The 21425-nt window shown below is 34.9% G+C and overlaps 1 protein-coding gene across 3 annotated transcripts in view; it reads left to right on the top strand.

Moving 5' to 3' along the window:
- LOC150085924 (cytochrome P450 3A24-like) overlaps positions 1-21425 on the top strand; it is a 120168-nt gene that overhangs the window by 14619 nt on the left and 84124 nt on the right. For all 3 annotated transcript variants that reach the window (XM_090373584.1, XM_090373583.1, XM_090373582.1), the window contains exons 2-5: positions 3871-3967; positions 4884-4936; positions 9606-9702; positions 19867-19983. In XM_090373584.1, coding sequence (XP_090229710.1) covers positions 3871-3967; positions 4884-4936; positions 9606-9702; positions 19867-19983 — 364 coding nt within the window. The remainder of the gene's footprint in view (positions 1-3870; positions 3968-4883; positions 4937-9605; positions 9703-19866; positions 19984-21425) is intronic.

Raw genomic sequence — 21425 nt, 5'->3', positions numbered from 1 at the left:
TGAGATGAGAATAGATGGGTGATATGAATAGCTTATTTTTTTATTTATTTTACTGATGTGTAAATTTGCATCAGTTGCTAATACTAATATTACTGCCCCATTCTATTCAACAGGAATATTCTTAGGAAAATTTTTTTGAATTAGTATAATTTGTAAAGTATGAGAAAATGTTAACAGGCACTCCTATTTGCTCATACTTCCCTCATTACTAGAAGGTGACCATCAATTTCCACCTTGAACTTTACTTACTAACTCCTATTTAGTTCGGGAAGGACATTACATGGATGTTTTCCATGAAAATTGTTTCATGGAAATAATATAGTTTGTTAAGCTTAATAAACTATATTGTATTAATAATATAGTTTATTAAGCTTATAGTCCAAACCACTATACAGGTTGTGCAAAAAGTCTGGAACTATAGAGCCAATTTTGTAAACAAACCTGGAAACTTAATGGTTCCAGACTTTTTCGGATGCCCTGTATATTTAAGGTGATGTTTCAGGAAACTTGCCGCTGCCTATCATCAGACAATACATTAGTTGGTGGGGGGAAAATGTAAAGAGTTAAAATTTGGAAATATTTGTAATTAATTATTAATTGTGAATTTTAGGGAATCCAAGCTAAGAATTTTTATAGTTAAAATAACATTAGGCTTATACAGAGTTGTACTATAGATTAAGGTATTAGAAGGAAAAATATACATACAGATACATAAAAATTAAATTCTTACCTGTTGTCAGACTCCTGCTTGCCGATGCTACCAAAACTTGTTGTGCATACTGGAATGAGGTGCTGCCAACAGTTACATTATAGGATTAAATCTATGGATCCAGTGGTTCTTGGGTGAGATGCTGCTACCTTCATGTTTTGAATATCTGCTGGCTGGTACTGGGAGCCTGGAGGGGGTTGTGTGTGGGCTGTTCTTCAGGATTATTGAAGTATTTTCTCTTGTTTTTTCCTTATCTTACTCTATTTTCTTGTTGAATAGGTGGTGATATTGAGGATTGAATTACATTCCTAGTATCCTGTTAATTGATGAGGCTCTGAATATTGTTATGAAGAAGGCTTCTTTAAATTTCCTTCTGTTGTATTGGTTGTTTGTAGAGAAGTTTCTTGAAGTCCCATGTGGCACTGCATTGGAATGCATGTAGGTCTGCATCATATTTTAGGATTCTTCCATATTGCATATCTTTTAATTCTGAAGTCGTCTTTTATATGATTCTGCTATGTATGTATCCCCTCACCTACAGTCTATTTTATAAATAGGACCTCTAGGGTTGTTGGGCTAATGTTTTAGGATCTGCTTCGGTGAGACAGTGCTCTTGAAGAAAGTGGCGATTCCATATTTTCTTGCTTCTTTTGCTAATTTTTGTACTGATTGTTGTTGGTATGTAAGGTGTACATATGGTGGTTCTTCTGTCCCTGCTGGGTTGGGGATCTCTGAAGGTCTTGTCAATATCTTCTATTGCTCTGTTGATAACATGTAGAAGAAATCCATTCTTGAAGACAATCTTGGTTTCTTGGTTATTGTTTGGAGTTCTTGTTGGAGGTTTTCTTCTTTACAAATTCTGTATGCTCTGAGGATAAAAGATTTGAGAACCCAAATTTTTTATTGAGAACGGATGGCAGGATTTGTAGTTCAGGAAGTTCCCAGTGTCAGTTTCCTATAGACTCTCATAAGTAGTTCTGTGGGTTTTCTAGTGAACAAGATGTCAAGGAAAGGAAAGCAGTAAGTTGCTTGAAACTTCATCTTAAAATATAGTGGTTTGGGCTTAAACTATATTATTAATATAGTTTAAGTTTAAGCTTAAGCTTAATAAGCTTTAAGTTTAATAAGCTTAAACAATATTATTAATCCCACTTAGTAGAAGAGTGGTTATGACAACAATTAATTACCAACTACTCGCTTGGTCAACCCTGGGAGGCAGTTTATTTGAATGATTTATATCGCGCTGCCCAAAAGTAAACTACATTAAATTTGGTGGGGAGAATCAATAATGACAGTAACAATTCCTGATTTTAACTTGCTTACAAAAAAATCAATCAAGAGATGGAAACAGGTGACTGTCTCATTTCTGAAGTTTTAGAGGAAAAAGCACAGTTTTCACAGTGGCCGTCTGTTCAATGTAGCATTGAGGATGTAAGGTCAGCTGTCTGGACTGTGTTTTTCTTTGTATTTACCACAGCAGTAGCTAGGTATAGTGTCAATTTTAGAAAAAGAAAAAATGTCATATGGTGTTGGATCAGGAGGACAAGTTTTTTTTTTTTTTTTGTGGTTTTTTGGCCAGAAATTTTTGCATAGTCAAAATAGAAGTGAATATGATGAGAAACCAGTTAGTGTGCTATTTCCCAAGACACTTTCACTATACATCTTCTTGGTAAATACAGCAGAATCTCTTTTGTATAAATGTTGACTCACAGTTTGTTCCTGTGGAATAAACAGATTCATAATGCACAATTCCATCATTGTAAACAAATAAACAAACACACACGCTGCCTCCATAATCTCTCTCAGGCTTCTAGACTTCATTAAAAAGAAGGCAGTTAAGTTAATTAATGACCCATCTCTTACAAAGTCACTCCACTCTCTCTCATAGACATTCTGTTTCTGCTTTGTGCTTGTTTATAGTTACTTCCATGGGCACTGTTCTTCTGAATTGGCTTCTATAATTTCCCTTCTCTCTTCTAAGTCCAAACATGTGCCATAACCAGTCAGCATCGTTTTACTGTTCACCTTCAAATTTACAGAACTAACTTTTCTTGTTTCTCATTTATTCCTTCAACTTCTGGAACACTTGTTTCCTGAAAATTGCAATCTAAAGAAATTCAAGTCTAATGTCGACAAGTATCTTCTTTCATCTTCTCAACCTCCAACCCATGCATGGTACTAAGTTACTGTAGATTCTAATACCTTTGATGTTTAGGGTTTTCATTAAAAAAAAAAAAAAAACACTCTCACCTTTCACATTGGAATTAAATTGTTTGGACACCTTCGGATTCAGTGATTTTGGACTGTTCCATTGTGAATATTGTTGCTTTGTCTCTGTTTTTTCACTCTGTGATGGCCTTGGAAAGGAATTATAGAAAATTCTCTAGTCTTTCTTTCTCCAAAATGTCTTTGGAAAGCCTGCATTGGCTTGATTTTGATTGTAAATCAGTTGGTGAGGCACAAATTTTGTGTTAATCTGTTGCATCTTGTTTGTTGTTGTTTGTTATTTGGTTTTTTGTTATTTGGAGCATTAGCAACTAAGGCTATATTGCTCCGGGGATATGCAGTGGTTATTCCCTGACCTTTCCGCATCCTCCGTAGTTGGTGGTGACGGGCTCAAACCCCGGTCTAATCAAGAAGCGTGTGCTACACACTGCTGCTCCTTCCCACCTGGTTATGGAGGCGCCTCGTTGCATCTTAAAATTGCATCAAAATGCCTTAGCATGATTGAAATATGATTCCACCCCATTAACTAAGTCATGGATAGAGATGACCATTTTTCTGAACAAGTACTTTTTAATTCGTATTACATTTCTATTTGTTTGTTTGAGTGTGGCTCTCCTAAAAATTTAACATCATCCATAGAAGTCATTTCATTTTTTTAACTTTAAAAAACCTGAAATGTTTGAATTTTGCTTCATTTGTTCCTCTCAGAATCAAAGGTTTGCCTAATTTTAAAGGGTACTTGAATGCAATAATAAATAGTAATTGAATACAAATAAAAAATACATGGCATGTTATGAACTGCATGGAGTGTAAAGAGAAATTTATATATTCATTTAAGTAAGCAAAATTATTTCCCAACTTTTTCATGATTAAAATATCTAAATGAATTTAAAAAAAACCATTTTTCTCTTTATTTTACTTTCTTTTTTTTACAGTTACACCACTAGGAACCAAAGATTTTGGCAGAAAAATGGAATTCCAGCAATAAGAGCTTATCCCATATTTGGATCAGTTTTGCAATCACTGGGAAAGGTAAAGTTTTGTTATCTACTTTGGCTCATATTTTTTTTTTTAAGCTGATGACCAAATTGTTTCATTCCAGTTGATAAACTTAAAAATAAATAAATAAAATTTCAAAAATGTTAAGACAATTACATGTTTTTGGCACATTCATAATTAATCATGACTTATGTCAGAACCAACAATAACTGGTACACAATTTTTGCCTCTATTGGATAAACTTTGTTCAAAAAAAATATTTCATTTTGTTGCCAAATGTAAGTGCTCTAGTAATTAATATTCTCCAGCTCACATTCCATGTTAAGTTATACATTTGTCAGATTGTCCTGTAAGCCTGCTGAATTGTCCAAAACCACAGTCCTCATCTTTTATAATTAGCTACCTTGCTTTTTTCAAGGACATTTTATGACTTAAACAACATCATTTCATCCTGGAGACAGGATGGTAGTAGTAGTATTCTGAGGCTCAGGTACATAGTTTTGGAATTCCTCCTACCTTTTGTTATAATTACATAACTATTAAACAAATTTTAGGTTAGCCTTTTATGTCAAGGCCTGTTTTATTTGCACTCATTGTTACACCCTCTCCTGTTTTGCACTTCTCCAGTTGGAGGTGCTGAGGTTTCTAATCAGGTAATTTTCTGTACCTCATTAGCCATTGATGTTAGTGATAGGTTGATTTTATTGACACTAAAGCTTTGGATCAAAGGAAATCCAAATGAATTACTATCTGTGCAAGAAGTGTTTTTATACCAATGACTGCTATCAGAAACCCTATGTTCCTATCCTTCTTCAGAGTTAAGAGCACTGATAAGTGCATTGTGAAAGTATACAAATAATTTTTCTCTTAGCTTATATTTTATATGAATTTTATTTATTTATTTTTTTTACTAATTACAATTAAAATTTACATTTTTTTCCCTTTATAGCCAGCTCATGAATCGCAGCTGAGAGCATATAAGAAATATGGAAGGCTGTATGGGTAAATAGTTTTGCTTAGAGAAAACCTAAATATTTATTTATTTATTTTCTTTTTTTTAGTATCCACAAACATAAGATTATTGGGACCAGTAGTACTCCAGTATCATGTGTGGGTTGGGAGTTGAGAAGAGGTAGAATGTAACTGTTGACATTGATTTGAATTTCTGTACATCATAGTTTTCAGCAATTACATAAGAAGGAAAGTTGTTCCAAATAACATAAATAGAAGAGATAAATGAAGAAGAAAAGTTAAGTTTGTCAAGTTCAGTAATGCACTTTGAATAGAAGTTAACTGGCTGATGATTGTGTTCAAACTGGTTTGGAATAAATAGGTGGAATTACAGGTGCTAATTCAGAAGAATAGTATTCATGGAAATATTTGTAGAAATTGCATGCAGCAGAAATTGAATGTTTGTGTGACAGGAAGTACAGTGGGTTAATAAGAGAGGTATGGATAGAGTCTAAGAATTTGATTGGAATATAGTTACCACATCAGGAATTGGTACACCTGATGTGGAAACAATATTCTATGATAGAACAGACTTGTGATTTATGCAGTTAGCAGCTGTTTAATAAATAAAATAATATGAAAGCAAAAGATGAAGCCCAAAAAATGATTTTGTTTTTCATTGTAGAGGAAGCAATATTTGTGATATGCTTAGCCAAGGAAGGTTAAAATTCAGGATTATCCTTAGTAAAGATGTGTATTGTTTAGAAAACCAGAATGTTGTTAAAGATGAGCATGGGGGCAGCAGACTTGTTTGTGGGAGAAATAAATAGGACTATATTTTTAGAATGTTTAAAGTTAATTGTTTTCTTCTCTTCCACTGGAGAATTGGAGATCAGCATTTAAGGAACTCGTTGTGAGTATTTGAGAAGTTGATGCTATTTGTGCAAGAATGGTTTTATGAACTAGAAAAGTGTAATGTACTATTATCAGCCATACTATGGATAGGATTTCCAATTCATGAAAGAAGGTCATTAATATATATGAGAAAAAGAGTAAGTGAAAGAACAGAAATTTGGGGGACCAAACATAGTTGAATGCCTTAGAAATGTAAAAAGCAAACTGCTTGAGTTTCTCTAACTTTTCTGTGGACATTATCCTCTAATGAGTAACATAAATCAAGACATCATCAGTGGATTACAATAATAAAATCAGTGGCATCTGTAATTAGAGGGAAAGTATCAAGATAATGTAAGATTTGGCAGTGATATCTTTCTCCACTACTCTAGGAACAGTTGAAGTAAGCATAATAGGATGATAAATGTAATGGAAAAATTTTTCACATGTTTTAGGAATTGGTCTGATATTAGCAAATTTCCAGAAAGAGAATTGCAAATTGGTAGGGGGAAAAAAAAATCCACTGGAATAAGAGTACTGAAGGTTACACAAAATGGGCTAACATCAAGACCTTTAGATTTCTTGGCACCAATATTGTTCAGAACTTCCTGTTAGAAAACAAAGGAATTCAAATGCATTCAGTATGATAGGATGAACCAAATTCATCTCTTGTAAGAATTTGAATAAAAATAAGGTAAGTCTGCTTAATCTTTAGGTGATGGTACAACAGAGCCATCATGATATAACAAAAGTGGAGGTATGGATATATTAGCCATATAATTCAAGGAAGCCACAGGCTTTTGCTTCACTAGTCAAAAAAATAAAATAAAAATATAAAGGTAAATAAAAACTAATAATAAAAAAAAAAAAAGAAAATACACAACCTGTGCATTTTTCTTCTCTGCCTATGTGTTTCCATCCTCATATAGGTAGTGATAACTTCTAAAACATCTCTGAATGCTTCCCATTTAGGATTTTCTGTTGATAACTTCATCATTTGGTTCCACTGCATGGAATTTAAAAACTCCCTACAAGTACTGTAGTGATCTTTATGAAATCAAAAGCCATTTCCCTTGCATTTGACAGTAGTTACATCTTTACGTAAATCCCACATCAGTACATTGTGATCACTGACACCTAGTGGGTCTTATCTGCTGACCCGGCGCCTCCGTAGCCAGGTGGGCAGGAGCAGCAGTGCGTAGCACACGCTTCTTGATTAGACTGGGGTTCGAGCCCGTGCCCACCAAATACAGAGGATGCGGAAAGGTCAGGGAATGACCACCGCATATCCCCGGAGCAATATGGCCTTAGTTGCTAATGCTCCTAAAAACCAAATAACAAACAAACATCTGCTGACCCTTAATGCATGCAGAGTCACTGCTAATAATCAGATCAAAAGTATTGCTTTCTCTCATTGCCTCTCTGGTGTAAAAAAACAATCATCCAGTAAATCCTCAAAAGTTTTACTGCTATGTGGCTGAACAACCAAAAAGGTCGAGGTAATATCTGGAAAGTTAATCTCCATTATAAGACATTCTGATTTACTTCCCCTTTCTATATATCTGCACAACTGTTTGTTATACTGTCACAGTCATTAGTCCTATAACATGCTCCTCTCATTTTTGTTTTCCAGTGCTTGTCTCACTTAACTGATTCAACATTGCACTGGCCACTCATGTCAACTGGATGCACTGCCTTAAATTTTGTGCTTTTTTAAAAACATAACCCTTCCCTCCCCTCCTCTTCTTTCTGTACAGGCTGCAATGAAAGATAAAGCTGACTCACTAGCATCCTACTTTTTTTCTAACTCTGCATGATGACCTTGATGAACCACCTTCTACCATTCTCAGTACACTCCACTCAGTGCTTCCTGTGGTCTGCAGTCAAAAAGATGTCAAAAAGTTTGAACAATGTTGATGCCAAAAAAGCTACAGATACTGATGGCATTTCTACACTTGTTCTCAAAACCTATGCTGCTGAACTCATCCCTGTTCTGCATCACATTTTTACATTTTCTTATTCCACTGGTGTTTTCCTTCTGCTTAGAAATTGCTGCTATCCAGTCAGTTCTTAAAAAGGGTGAAAAACTCTCTAATTCAATTGTTGTCACATTGCATTTACCTCTTCTCTTTCCAAAGAAATGGAGAAATCCATTGACTGCCAACCCTTAAACCATCTTAAAACCTTTCAGTGCAAATATGGCTTCTCTTAGTGTCCATCCACTGGTAATATGTTGGCTCATGTCACCTATTTATGAATAAATTCAATGGAAAACTTTGGTGAAACTGAAGCAATTTCTCTTGATATTTGTAAAGCTTTGATCAAGTTTGACATAAAGGTCTTCTACACATGCTCCCATCTTATAATTGTCAATGTATTTTTGCAATTGGGTATACAGTTTTCTCCATCTGACCACTCACTGCAGGGGATAGTAGATGGCTCTGTCTTCTGATGTTCCCTAAGGTTCAGTTCTTTCACTCACTATTTTCCTCTTGAATATTAATGTCCTTCTTTTGCTGATTGGAAATCCTGTCCATAGTTATGCTGATGATAGCACATTGCAGTTTGCCCTCCAGGTTGAGAAACCTTGCCCTTCATAAACAGCTTCAACTTCTTGAATATATATCATTTCATTAAATGGTGAACTCCCGGATCCCATTGTAATTGTCCAATGGGATAAAGAGAGCTTAGTTAATTTTAATCCTTCTAAAATTCAGTGTTCTCTCTTGCAAAATTCTGCCCTATCCTATCTTGCAAAAAAATGAGCCTACTACTCCAATGCTCATTTTCAATGGTGCTCAGATTTCTAGAGAAAATCACGTATCTCTATTAGAGATTACCCTGACATCTCCCTGGCATAAATACATCACAACTATTCCTTCTTCTGCATCTAAAAAACTGGGTTTTCTTTTTTGCTCTTAGGGCTTCTTTTCATCTAAACATCTCACTCTATAAATCTCAAATCTGCCCTACCATGGAATATTGTTCCCACATCTGGGGTGATGTCCCCAAAACTCTCTTAGACTTCTCAGCCATTCAAAAGAGGGCAGCCAGGTTAATTAATGACCTATCTCTTAAAATATGTTTCCACTCTCTGTTTACATAGATATTCTGTTTCTTCTGCATGCCTTTCTATAGATACTTCATGGATATTGGTAGTTGATTGGTAGTAGTTCATGGTAGTTGATTGGTGGGACAGACTTCCATCTTTTGTTGTGGAAGTTGATAGCCTAAATAAATTTAAGGCTGAGCTGGACATGTATTTGGAATGAATGGAGGGGTGAAATCGGAGCTTTTTTTTTTTTTTTCTTCTGGCTGATGCTGCATAAGTTTGCTTTCTTGCATAGTGTGCCTCTACTAATGCTAATATTGTCATTTTCAGTTGGCATCTGTAATTCTCCCGCTCTTTTCCAAACAACCTTCCTTCATATGTATTTCCCTGAAAATTATAATCTACAGAAATTTGAGGGTAAAATCAACAAGGTATCTTCTGTCTCATCAACCTTCAACCTATGCATGGTACTAGGTCCTGTATGTTTAATATTTTTCATGTTTGAGGTTTCATTCTAAAAATATAATAATAAAATATTTTATGTGGTATTTTGCAAGAAATATTTTTGGAGTTCTTTTGCCTCTGTTAAGACTTTATTTCATAATGGTTCTGTAATAATTTGCATATCGGTTTTCATTTTTACAATTAAATTGCTAGATAAAAATTGGCTACTCTTTGTTCTTATTTAAAATAAGAAAATTGGTGAACCATAGAGTTTTTAGATTTCATATAAAACTTTAGTTTTTGAATTAAATATATTCTCTTCCTCTCTAGGGAATATGAAGGCACTCGTCCAACACTGGTACTTGCTGAACCAAATTTAATTAAGCATATTCTGGTGAAAGATTTCCATTCATTTACCAGCAGAAGAGTAAGTTGAAAACAAGAAAAAAAAAAAAAAAAAAAAAAAATTTATGGTGTTTACCCTGTGATTACAGAAAATAATTATGGTTGATGCAATTTATATTTTACTGCATATTCCTGTTATTCAGTAATAATGATAATACTGAAGGTACTGTTGTGAAGGAAAAAAAAAAAAAAAAAAAGAATTAGAATGGTTATTCTAAGTTAGTTCATCACAGGCCAATTTCATAACAGACGAGCTGCAAGCTAAACTTGCTGCAGGGCCATATTTATTGCAAACCAAATTTATTATAGACTGTATTCATTACAAACCATTTACTTTGTAGAACTAATTTTATTTGGTATGAAAATTTTGTGGATTTCTTGTTATTCTTGATGGTCTACATAAAGCTGGATAGATGGTAGTATGTGATGTTTCTTCTTGGATTTTGATGTTCTGTCCTCCATGGTGACAGGACTTTTCATTTATTTTTATTAAGACAACATTTACTGTCATTGATAAAAATGGCTCATCAAGTACATTGATGCTGCTTCGAAGAAATAGAGCTTAGATGTTTCCTGGATTGAGAAAACACTAATTTTCTTCTTCCTGGAAAATTGTAGTTTGGGGGGGGGGTGCAAGATAAAAACTGTGAAACATTGATTACCTGATTCACTTGGGGATTGTCACAGTGAACATTGGCACCTCCGTAACCAGGTGGGCAGGGGCAGCAGTGCGTAGCACACTCTTCTTGATTACACCAGGGTTCGAGCCCATGACCAGTGCCCGTATCCCCGGAGCAATATGGCCTTATTTGTTATTGCTGTTAAAAACCAAATAACAGTGAACATTGGAACAAAGTTCCTCCTTGCATTCTTTAAGTAGACACATCAATATTCATACCTATAATGTACAGAAAAGTTTGAGTGATATCCTTTATAACTGTAATTTTTGTGTGTATATAATTCTTGTATGTAATTCTTGTGTAGTCCCTGAGGTTGTCACAGACATTCTCTCAGATATGCCAGACAAGCTATATTTGCTACTGGGAGTCTAAAACGCTAATGGAACTGATATTTGGGTGACACTAAGTCAAGTGGACCCAAATTCAGCCAAGTCCGGACAGTCTGTATCAGCCAAATCCTCTGCTTGCACCTTCACAATGGTGGGACTGTTAGTAATCCTGGCTATAACTTCCATGCACAAGCACATGGTGGGTGACCACCCAGGTGTGAACAAACATGAGCAGAGACAAACATGTTGTAGCGCCCACACCACATGGAGGAATGCCGCCCTCTGAGTTACCAGGCATTAATAGGTGGTAGATGACGCTCATCAACCCATTCAATACCACCACTTTGCTTATTGGAGGCTTGAAGTGGTGGAACCCATGTTTAGTCTCCAGAGCTAAGTTCCGGTCAACCCTTCCCCATCTCTTCCATCATGCAGTATGATTGATGACTTTTGAGGTTATAATGAACATCGTGGCGAGATCTAATCTTCCTTACATTTCAAAGGTACATCTCTAAAACAGTGTTCGCAGGCCGGCTACTAATTAGTACACCGGACCGAACCTATTGGTAACTCTATAGGAGGCTTCCGGATCAGCTAGTGTATAATCTTGCTACCTCTACTCTGCCAGATAGTGACTGGAGGAAGTCTGAGTAGTGTGTATGCAGGGGCATTGACGAAGCCACGTTATGTCAAGGATCTGGGTATATTCTTACCATGTGTACAGCATATCCAAAAATTTCATTATTTCATACAGCATGTCCCACCCACCTTTTCTTACTATTGAATATGCCATGAATTGTCAAACTAATAGAGTAAGCTTATCTGCGAAAAGATCTAAACCTCCCAAACATTTCCTAATTCATTTCACAAATATGCTTGGCCTGAATTCTAATCTCAACGATGTCCATTTTCACTTGCAGTCTGCCAAACCCCATGTACTTTTTCTGACAGAATCTCAGTTATTGGTTGATTCAACGTCTACTCATTTCAGTTGCCCAAATTATTTGCTGTATGATTGTTTTCACCTCGAATGTGGTACTTGTGCATATGTCCGTTCCTATATTCCTAGTTAGAGACTTGGTAATTTGGAATCTTCTCTTTTCGATCTTTTCTCTGGCTTAAAATCTCTCTACCTCATTGTGTCAAATTCATCTGTTGTCTCTACCATTCTCCCAACTCTACTAATCACTTGCAGCTCTTTGACTTCCTCTGTTTGCAACTTGACTTTCTCCAGTCCAACTTTCCTAACAGTGAGGTAATTTTCCTTGGTGATTTTAATGTTCACAACTCCAGCTGGCTTCCGTTTTCTAGTACCAACCCAGCTGGTCGAGATGCTGAGGCTTTTGCAATTTCTAATGACCTTGCACAGATTGTTCATTTACCTACAAGAATACCAGATAATCCTAACCATGCAGCCAACACGCTTGATCTTTTTCTCACAAACAACCCTTCTAAGTTCACGGTCAAAGTGAGAGGTCCTTTAGGCACCTGAGATCACAACTTGGTGCTTGTCTCTTCTCCAATGGAGCCTTTATCTCGTGGCTATTTCCAACCTCGTATTGTTTGGCATTACAAGAATGCAAAATAGGATGAACTTCAAGATTTCTTTTCCTTGGTCGGATTACTGTTTCAAAACTTCTGATGTCAACGTTTGCTCAGATCGTGTCAGTGAAATTATTCTTGCAGGAATGGAATCCTTTATCCCACACTCCACTTTAAAATCTCGTCCTTTATCTAAACCTTGGTTTTCCAATAAATGTGCTAAGGCTGTTCAAGAGAAGAACATTGCATATCGTAATTGGCTTGTTTCTAATTCTTCAGTTTCATTTTTTGCTTACACCAAAGCTCGCAACAATTGTAAAGCACTTATTAATCAGTCCGAAGTAGAGTTTGAACAGGCTAAGAGTAGAAAAATTGCTTCTTGCCCTAATGGTAGCCGAGCATTCTTCTCTCTTGCCAAAGCCTTGGCCGCAACGTTTGCTCATCTCTGCTCCCACCTCTGTCCAAACCAGATGGTTCTGTTGTCACTTCAGCCAAGGATAAAGCTGACCTGCTAGCATCCCATTTTTCTTCCAGCTCATGTATTAATGATCTTGGTAAAACACCTCCCACCATTCCCAACACGCTCCATTCAATGCCTCCTGTGGTCTTCCGTCAAAAGGATATCAGAAGGATTTTGATGAATCTTGATGCTAAGAAAGCTCCAGGTCCTGATGGTATTTCTCCACTTGTTCTCAAAACCTGTGCTCCTGAACGTACTCCTATTCTTTGCCGCCATTTTTCACTTTCTTATTCCAAAGGTGTTTTTCCATCTGCTTGGAAATTTGCTCATATCCAGCCAGTTCCTAAAAAGGGTGACAAATCCCTCCCATCCAATTATCGTCCCATTGCAATTACTTCTACTCATTTTAAAGTAATGGAGAAATCAATTAACCGCCAAATCTTAAACTACGTAGAAACCTTCCATCTGATCAACAATCGCCAGTATGGATTCCGTCAGTGTCGATCCACTGATGATATTCTGGCTTATATTACCCATTTATGGACTAATTCAATGGAAAAGTTCGATGAAACACAAGCAGTTGCTCTTGACAACTCAAAGGCTTTTGATCATGTTTGGCATAAAGGTCTTCTAAACAAGCTTCCATCTTATGGTTTGCCAACTGTTTTTTGTAATTGGTTATCCAATTTTCTCCCTGACCGCTCACTGAGGGTGATGGTAGATTGGCTCTCTGTCTTCTAACTTCTCCACTAATGCCGGTGTCTCCCAAGGTTCAGTTCTTTCCCCCACTCTTTTTCTCTTGTATATTAATGACCTTCTTCCATTGACTGGAAATCCTATCCATAGTTTTGCCGATGATAGCACATTGCATTCCACTTTCCATTTTGAGAAACCTTGCCCTGCTCAATCAACTTCAACTTCTCGAAAATCTGCTACCAATTCCTTAAATGCCGATCTCCAGGTAATTCTCAAGTGGGGCAAAGACAACTTAATTGATTTCAATCCTTCTAAAACTCAGTCTTGTCTTATATCTCGCAAAAAATATTCTTCTGCTCCTGTGCTTATCTTTAGTGACACTCCGATTTCTAGGCAAAATGATATATCGCTTTTGGGGATTATCCTGACTTCTAATCTCTCTTGGCACAAGCACATTACAAATATTTCTTCCTCTGCATCTAAAAAACTTAGTTTTCTCTTTCGCTCTCGCCTTTACTTTTCTTCCAAACAGCTGCTCACTCTGTATAAATTGCAAATCTGCCCTTCCATGGAATATTGTTCCCACATCTGGGGTGGTGCCCCCAAAACCTCTCTCGGGTTGCTTTATTCCATTCAGAAGAGGGCAGTTAGGTTAATTAATGATTCATCTCTAACAGAGTCTCTACACGCGCTGTCTCATAGACATACTGTTCCTGCTGCATGCCTCTTCTACAGATATTTCCATGGGCACTGTTCTGAATTGGCTTCTATAATTCCTGCTCTCTCTTTCAAAGCAGTCCGAACACATGCCGCCACCAGTCAACATCCCTTTACTGTCCAACTTGAAACTCACAGAACCAACTTTTCTTCTTCCTCGTTTATTTATTCATTCAGCTGCCGTTTTCTGGAACAACCTTCCTTCATAAGTATTTCCTGAAAATTACAGTGTACAGAAGTTCAAGTCCATTGTCAACAAATATCTTCTTTCTTCTTCTCAACCTTCAACCCAAGCATGGTACTAAGTACTATAGGTTCTAATACCTCTCTTGTTTGGGGTTTACATAAAAAAAAAAATATATATATATATATATATATATATATTTTTTTTTTTTTTTATCTATGATGTTTCTAATATGATTACTGATGGATTAACTCTGGACTACAAAGAAGTTTAATTAAATATAAATCTTGTTTTTTCATGTTTTTAAAACACTAGTATTAAACTCACAAACCTAAGTAGTACTATTACTTCAGTAAATTTCAGTTTTCTTTTGTATTTGTAATTAATTCTGTGGTATAATTCTGCTCCTGGTTAGTTAGCTAAGTGTTTCTATATTTCATTTTTACTCCTTTTTTTTTTTTTTATCATAAGACAAACTTGGAAAGATTGGCAGGGGACATGTGATGTCAGTCCATAATGGTTACATGATAGGAAAATAGTAATCATGAAATCATGGCTGAAAAGGTAAGGACTGACACAAAAAGTAAAAGAGGTTGACTGATTCATTTCATTTTACAGGTCACATAGAAAAATAGTTGCATAACAACGTGTGTGATGCTGTGTCAAAAACCTTAACTATGTAATCTCTAGGTGTTCTCTTGAGAATAATGCCTATCTCATCCCAGAAAATTGACAGCAACACCGTACCTGCAGATTTTTTTTATTTATTTTATTTTTTTTTAAACCTGTTTTGTTTCTTGGTCAAAGTGATGTATCTATAATTCATCCATAGTCACCAATCAGAGAAAAAAATAGGTCAGGATCACTGTCATAGTGATCAATTCATCAGAGCAGGCTGCCTCTTCTTTCTGAAAACATTTGAGCAAGCAAGGAATCCATCGTGTTGAGACCTTATTCAAATTGTTGTGAATTATGCTCTCCACTGATCCATAGCTTATTCCAGGCTCAACAACTATCTGTCTAATTGTAATCTCGTGGTCATTGAGGACCTGCTGTTCAATTTTCTGCATGAATTTGGCAGTATGAAAAGTGGATGGCTGCCCACTTCTTTCCTTGTCATGGACACTCTCATGGCCACACTTGTTGAACTGTCTCCTCCACTGTTTTACAATGTTATGCAATAGACAGATATTTCCATGCACTGTAAACTTCTGAATAGCCCTTGGCTGTTTGCCTTACAAAAACAGGAATTTGATAATTGATTGATATTTAACTTTATCCACAATGATAGTCTTTCGCACATTCACCTCTGTAACCAAAGAAACAAAAGTTAGAGCAATGTAACTTCTGGTATGCATTACTAGATAAACAAGTAATACAATCAATGAGACATAACATTCATAAAATACACAAAAGAAGCTCAGGGGAAAACGTTTTGATCCCCCCCCCCATACATTCATGGCTTCTATGATGGTAGCTTTAATTCTAGTGTATTTTCTCTTTCTCTTCACCATCATCATCTAACAGAGAATTCTGTGATCATTCTCTGCTGATGGTTCCTTTAATGTTAGCATTATTATGTCATCAGGTTCATGGATGATGATCAGCTCCAAAATGTTTTGCCACTAGTACTTTCCTTAACATGACTATACAAATAAGTCATCTAGTTCATTTAAAAATTGTCCATGGTGATTTTCCCTCCAACTTTCTTCAATCAGTTAGGAGTAAATCGAAATTGCACATAATAAGACACTCACCCTTGCTCGCCCATTCCATTTGTATGTAGATGCTGTCATCAGAATCTTCACAATCTTCTTCTCTCATTTGCTTCCAACTAATTCAAACCACATAGATTCTATACTAGCATGCATTTTGAATCTGGCAAAGCTTTTGTCATGCCCAGGCTGCTTTTAATAAAAAGCATGACTCCACCACACTTTGTCTTCCTTATCATTCCTAAATACATAGTGAAATTCACCATTCCCAATTTCTGCATTGTAGCACATTTCCGTTAGCCCTATTATGTCAGTGCTAGTTACCCTAACTAGGAATTTGAATTTGCTCATTTTATTAATGACTCTCCTAGCATTACTGTATATGCAGGTAAATCTAAGTGTTTTTGTATAGTTTACTAAAATTACTTCCCTACTTAAGAACTTTTAGAGATACGAACAAAGCTGCTTGCCAGTGTTAGCACATGCACGATCATCACTGATATTGTTCATTAGTTTGTTAGTTAGTGCATATTACATTTGATGTACATACATAGTCAGAATTGTTTACAGTTATTTTTTATTTGAACAGTAAAAACACAAGAGTAAGAATGCTGAGGTTGCTAGTAAGAAGTGTAGTACAATCACGATGGAAAATAAAGTATAAATAATAAAGAATTGTGAACGCAGTGAGAAAATGATAGATGTTTTGTGTATGTATGGTATATAAATTGATCAACAGTGGCAACAATTCTGAAAGACAAAGAATGAATCTTGGAACATGAAAGAGTGCTGTGCCAGCGCAATCAACAATCATTAGCAAGAAGCAGGAAAAAGTCGTGGATGAAATGGAAAAGCATTTGGTTTTGTGGTTAGACAATTAGAATCAACATCGAATACCTATTATTCTAATACTAATTAAGAGAAGGCTAAGAGTTTATTTGAAGACTTGGAGGATAAGCAAGCCAAAAATATTTGATGAAACATTCATCAAATATTTTTGATGAATGTTTCATAAAGTTGTTTCATCAAATATTTTTGATGATGGGGTTTGTTCAAATGGATTCAGGATTTGTTCAAATGGATGAATTTTAATGAATCTTTAAACAAAATTTCAGTGGGAAATTTGAGGCCTTCAGGGGAAAATGCAGTTTAAAACATTATATACCTTCAAAGCCTAACAAATATGGACTCAAAATATATGCCTTAATAGATGCTACGGTGCTATACTCTTACAATCTTGAAATATACACAGGGAAGCAACTTGAAGGTCAGCAATAGACCAGCTGATGTTGTCAGAACACTGACAGAACCTATCCATGGGACTGGATGAAACATTATGGCTGATAATTGGTTTACTGATGTCAGTTTGATTTTGGAACTCAGAAAAACAAAACTTGCTTATGTTGGAACAATAAAAAAGAACAAACCGCAACTCCCAGTCGAATTTGTTTCAGCCAAGAGTTGACCTGAAAAATAGTTTGTTTGGCTTCAGGGAAGAAGCAACAATTGTTCCTTATATGACAGAGAAATCAAAGAATGTCATCTTGATTTCCTCCTTGCATTTTGATGATGCCATTGACCGTAAAACAAGAAATTGTAACAGCTGAAACCAGAAATTGTAACATTTTATAATGCAACCAAATTTGGAGTAAATACCATGGATCAGATTGTGCACGACTTAGTGTGGTGCAAGCTTGTCGTTGTTGGCCGATGATGATATAGTACACTATACTAAATATTAGCAGAATCAATGAACAAGTGATCTACATGGGAAATGAAAAAGAAGTAAAGAGCCGCAGACTCTTCCTCAAGCAACTTTCTATAGAATTAGTGGCTGAGGAACTTCATCAGAGGAGCGTGGTCCCTTGAAGTGCAACTTCCCTTCAACTAAGGTTACAGAGTACTGAGCTTTCTGCAAGTGCAGAACAGGAGAGCATTCGCAAGTGGTGCACTAATTGCTGGCAAGCAACAAAGAGAACCAGACCGACAAGGTATTCTTGCATAAATTGTAAGCAATACCTCTACTTAGAGCACGCAGAAATGATTTGTGCATCATGCTCTAAAAAAGCACTATTCAATGAACAAGAAGACAAAAAATAATTTTTTATATAAAATATTTTATATAAAAAAATTTATGCAAAAATAAAAATTTCTTAATGTATAAACATTTGAAATTCTTGTATATGTTATTTATGAATAAACTAGAGTGATTTTTAAACATAGTCTTTAATTTTTAAATTTAACCTAGTATGTATCTAAGAGATACATTGCAACTAACAGAACATTAAACTAGAGTGATTTTTAAACATAGTCTTTAATTTTTAAATTTAACCTAGTATGTATCTAAGAGATACATTGCAACTAACAGAACATCTTGTCATTATTAGCTGTTGTTACAAGATCTTTTGAGATGAGTGCAAGAATTACTTTGACCCATTTCATCAGAAATGCTTATCCATATCCCCCTCGCTCCCCTGACTAGCAGATCCCCTGAGCCCTTAAGGTACTGGCAAAATCTTAATGATACTGGCAAAAATCCTTGTACCACCTTTGTTCATATGTATTGTATCTGTACAAAATATATTTCTTGTACCTACAAGTGTGGACCATTCTAATCATAGGTATGTGCAACCTAAAACAAAAGGGAGGCCAACCACATTTTGGGCCCCCCATAAAAAATAAAATATTTTATTTTTAAATAAATATATTTTTATAAATACAATTTTGTATATAAAATAAAACTTTTATTTATTTAAAAAATAAATTTATATGATAATTCATTTAAAAAACACACATTAAAATACATTATAATAGTTTGTAACTAATAAATATTCAACCTTTTTAGGTTTATGATGTTTTTAGGTCTATTTGTTTGTTTATTATAATAGTGTTCTACGTTCAAAAGGAACAAAGGCGACAAATTCATCAATTACTTCTTCTACAGTGACTGCAGCAGTTAAATCTTTTTGCATATGAAAGCAATAAGTAGTTCAACCATTCTTGCCTCATGACACTTCTTAATTTTGGCTTCTTCATTATTATAAACTTATTTGTGAACCCCTATGTTTCGCGATCACCTATCCACAGAGCAAAGAGAGAAATGTCCACTCTCTGCAAATGCTAACTACTGAATATTAGATTAGCATTAGAACGGAGAATTATTGACCAGTGACTACATGTATTTGAATTATAACCAGTACAAATCAAAATTAAATTAACTTTAAGGATACCAGGTAGGGTAAGGTAGTATATACATGGCATTTAACAATGAGTCGTGCAAATTCAAAGTCTTACAGTGAGTAGTGGAACTTGAAGTTTTATGTATAACTGAGGAATTTTTTATATGGCCTCTGTGTCAAGATCACACTGTTGTAATGAAGGAACTTCATTATAATCAGTGTAAACTTATTCTCAGCAGTTATTATAGTGTAATCTTATTCTCAGCAGATATCACCATGGATATCCCCCGAGAATAAGTAACATTAGTCTTCTCCACTGGTGAAGCATTACTTATTCGAAGCAGTGCAATACCTCGGCCACTAGTGTGAAGGTATTCACAATATGAGATATAATTAAACGATGCATTCATACTACCTAGGCAGTAGAAATGATGCAAGTGCAGTACCCATGCATAAACAACTCTTTCATACTCTCAGGCATTTAGCCAAGATTTATTTTTAGATCCCTGTTTTATAATGATGAATTCAAACTGCTAGCATACATGATGGTAATCTACTCTTGTATAGCCATATCAACATAGATTATACTTGTAAATAAGTAATGAATTTACAGTAAATATCTATTTATTTACAAGCTGTTCTTTTATGAGATGATCTTGACACATTTTTGGATTCATATTTTAGGCTGGAGGAATAGGTGATCCTATAGTTGACAAAATGCTTGCTTTACTGCATGGGGAACATTGGAAACATGTAAGGTCTGTGATGACTCCTGCTTTCACTTATCAAAATTTAAAAATAGTAAGTAAAACAATATTTTCTCACTTTTTCTTTCAGTTGAAATTATTTTTATTTCTACACTAATAATATAGTAACACAGCAAAAACCTTTCTAAAGCAGACACTGCTGGGTCAAAAGGATGTGTCCCCTTTACTGAGTTCAGTATAGCCCATTTCAATAATTCATTGAAATTCACTGTAAAGTGAAATTTGCTGTAACTGGTTGCTTAGTCAGAGTTGGTTAGTCATTTTTTTTTTTTTTTTTTTTTGAATATCATTGTACGAATTCTTGAGGCAGCCATTTAGCTGCAAAACATTTTGTCCACTCTATTTTCTCCTCCCTCTATATTGCTAAATTTATCAAGTTTAAGTGCTGAGAAAATTATAAATTAAAATTATATACCAGCAGCTTCCTGATTGTACTAGCTACAAGGTGGTAAGAAACTTTTGATATTTTTTCTGTGTTATATCCAAGTTCTGAGCATTTTTTTACTTTATGCTATTTTGTATGGATTGAGTTGTAACAGCTGCCATATATATAACATAAAGGAGGCAGCTAAACAGTATTTACCAGCTTGCCATGTTCAGAATTTTGCTCTTTGACTGAGGATAGGCAAAATTCGTTAAAAATTCTAATTAATTATGCTATTTTTTTAAATGAATCATTATTTTCTCAACTCCAGTTGCACTATTCTTCTAATATATAGAAAAAAAAACAACTTTATGTGTTTCTTTTGTTGTAAACCAATACATTTTATGTAGTGAATACTTTGCTTTGAAAATAATTCATTGTACTGAATTTTTTGTCAAAACATATTTTGTTTATATGAGACTTACAAAGCATTAATAATAAAAGAAGTTGGCCAGACCTAGAAATATTTTCATTATAGTGAAATGTTTGTTAAAATGGTATTCATTGCAAGGGGATTTTACAGCATTAAAGTTAGACTTAGGACCTAATGATCTTATTTTATAAGTGCTTTGAGTTATTTTCTATATCCATCTAGGTATGTAGGATAGCTCAAAAAAATGTTCTGTATATCTGGCAAGAAAGCATACTTCAACAGAATACAAAATGTAATTGCAAACTGGCATAGAACATGAAGTGTTTTCTTGATAAGAAACAAAGAATTTTACAGTTGAATTAAATGATAAAAAAAAATATATATATATATATTGTATATATTATGTGACATAAATATGTGGAAGTTGATATAAGTGTATCTTAACTGACTAGCAAGCATGCCAGTGAATTTCATTCACCAAAAAAAAAAAAAAGTAAATTTAAAAATTAAAATATCTATTAGTGATGCCATCATGAATAACGAATATTCCTTCATTATTATTTAGGCTTTTTATCTCTCTCATTAATTGTTTTGTTATTGAAGAAATTTGCCCATAAACAATACAGTAACATACTTGTTTAAGCCTATTCTTGATAATTATTGTAAAATAAGAATATTA

The sequence above is a fragment of the Mastigoproctus giganteus genome, chromosome 5 (assembly GCF_048544385.1).
Source record: "Mastigoproctus giganteus isolate SK-2022 chromosome 5, ASM4854438v1, whole genome shotgun sequence".
NCBI lineage: Eukaryota > Metazoa > Arthropoda > Arachnida > Uropygi > Thelyphonidae > Mastigoproctus > Mastigoproctus giganteus.
This window is presented reverse-complemented; position numbering and strand designations above follow the sequence as displayed.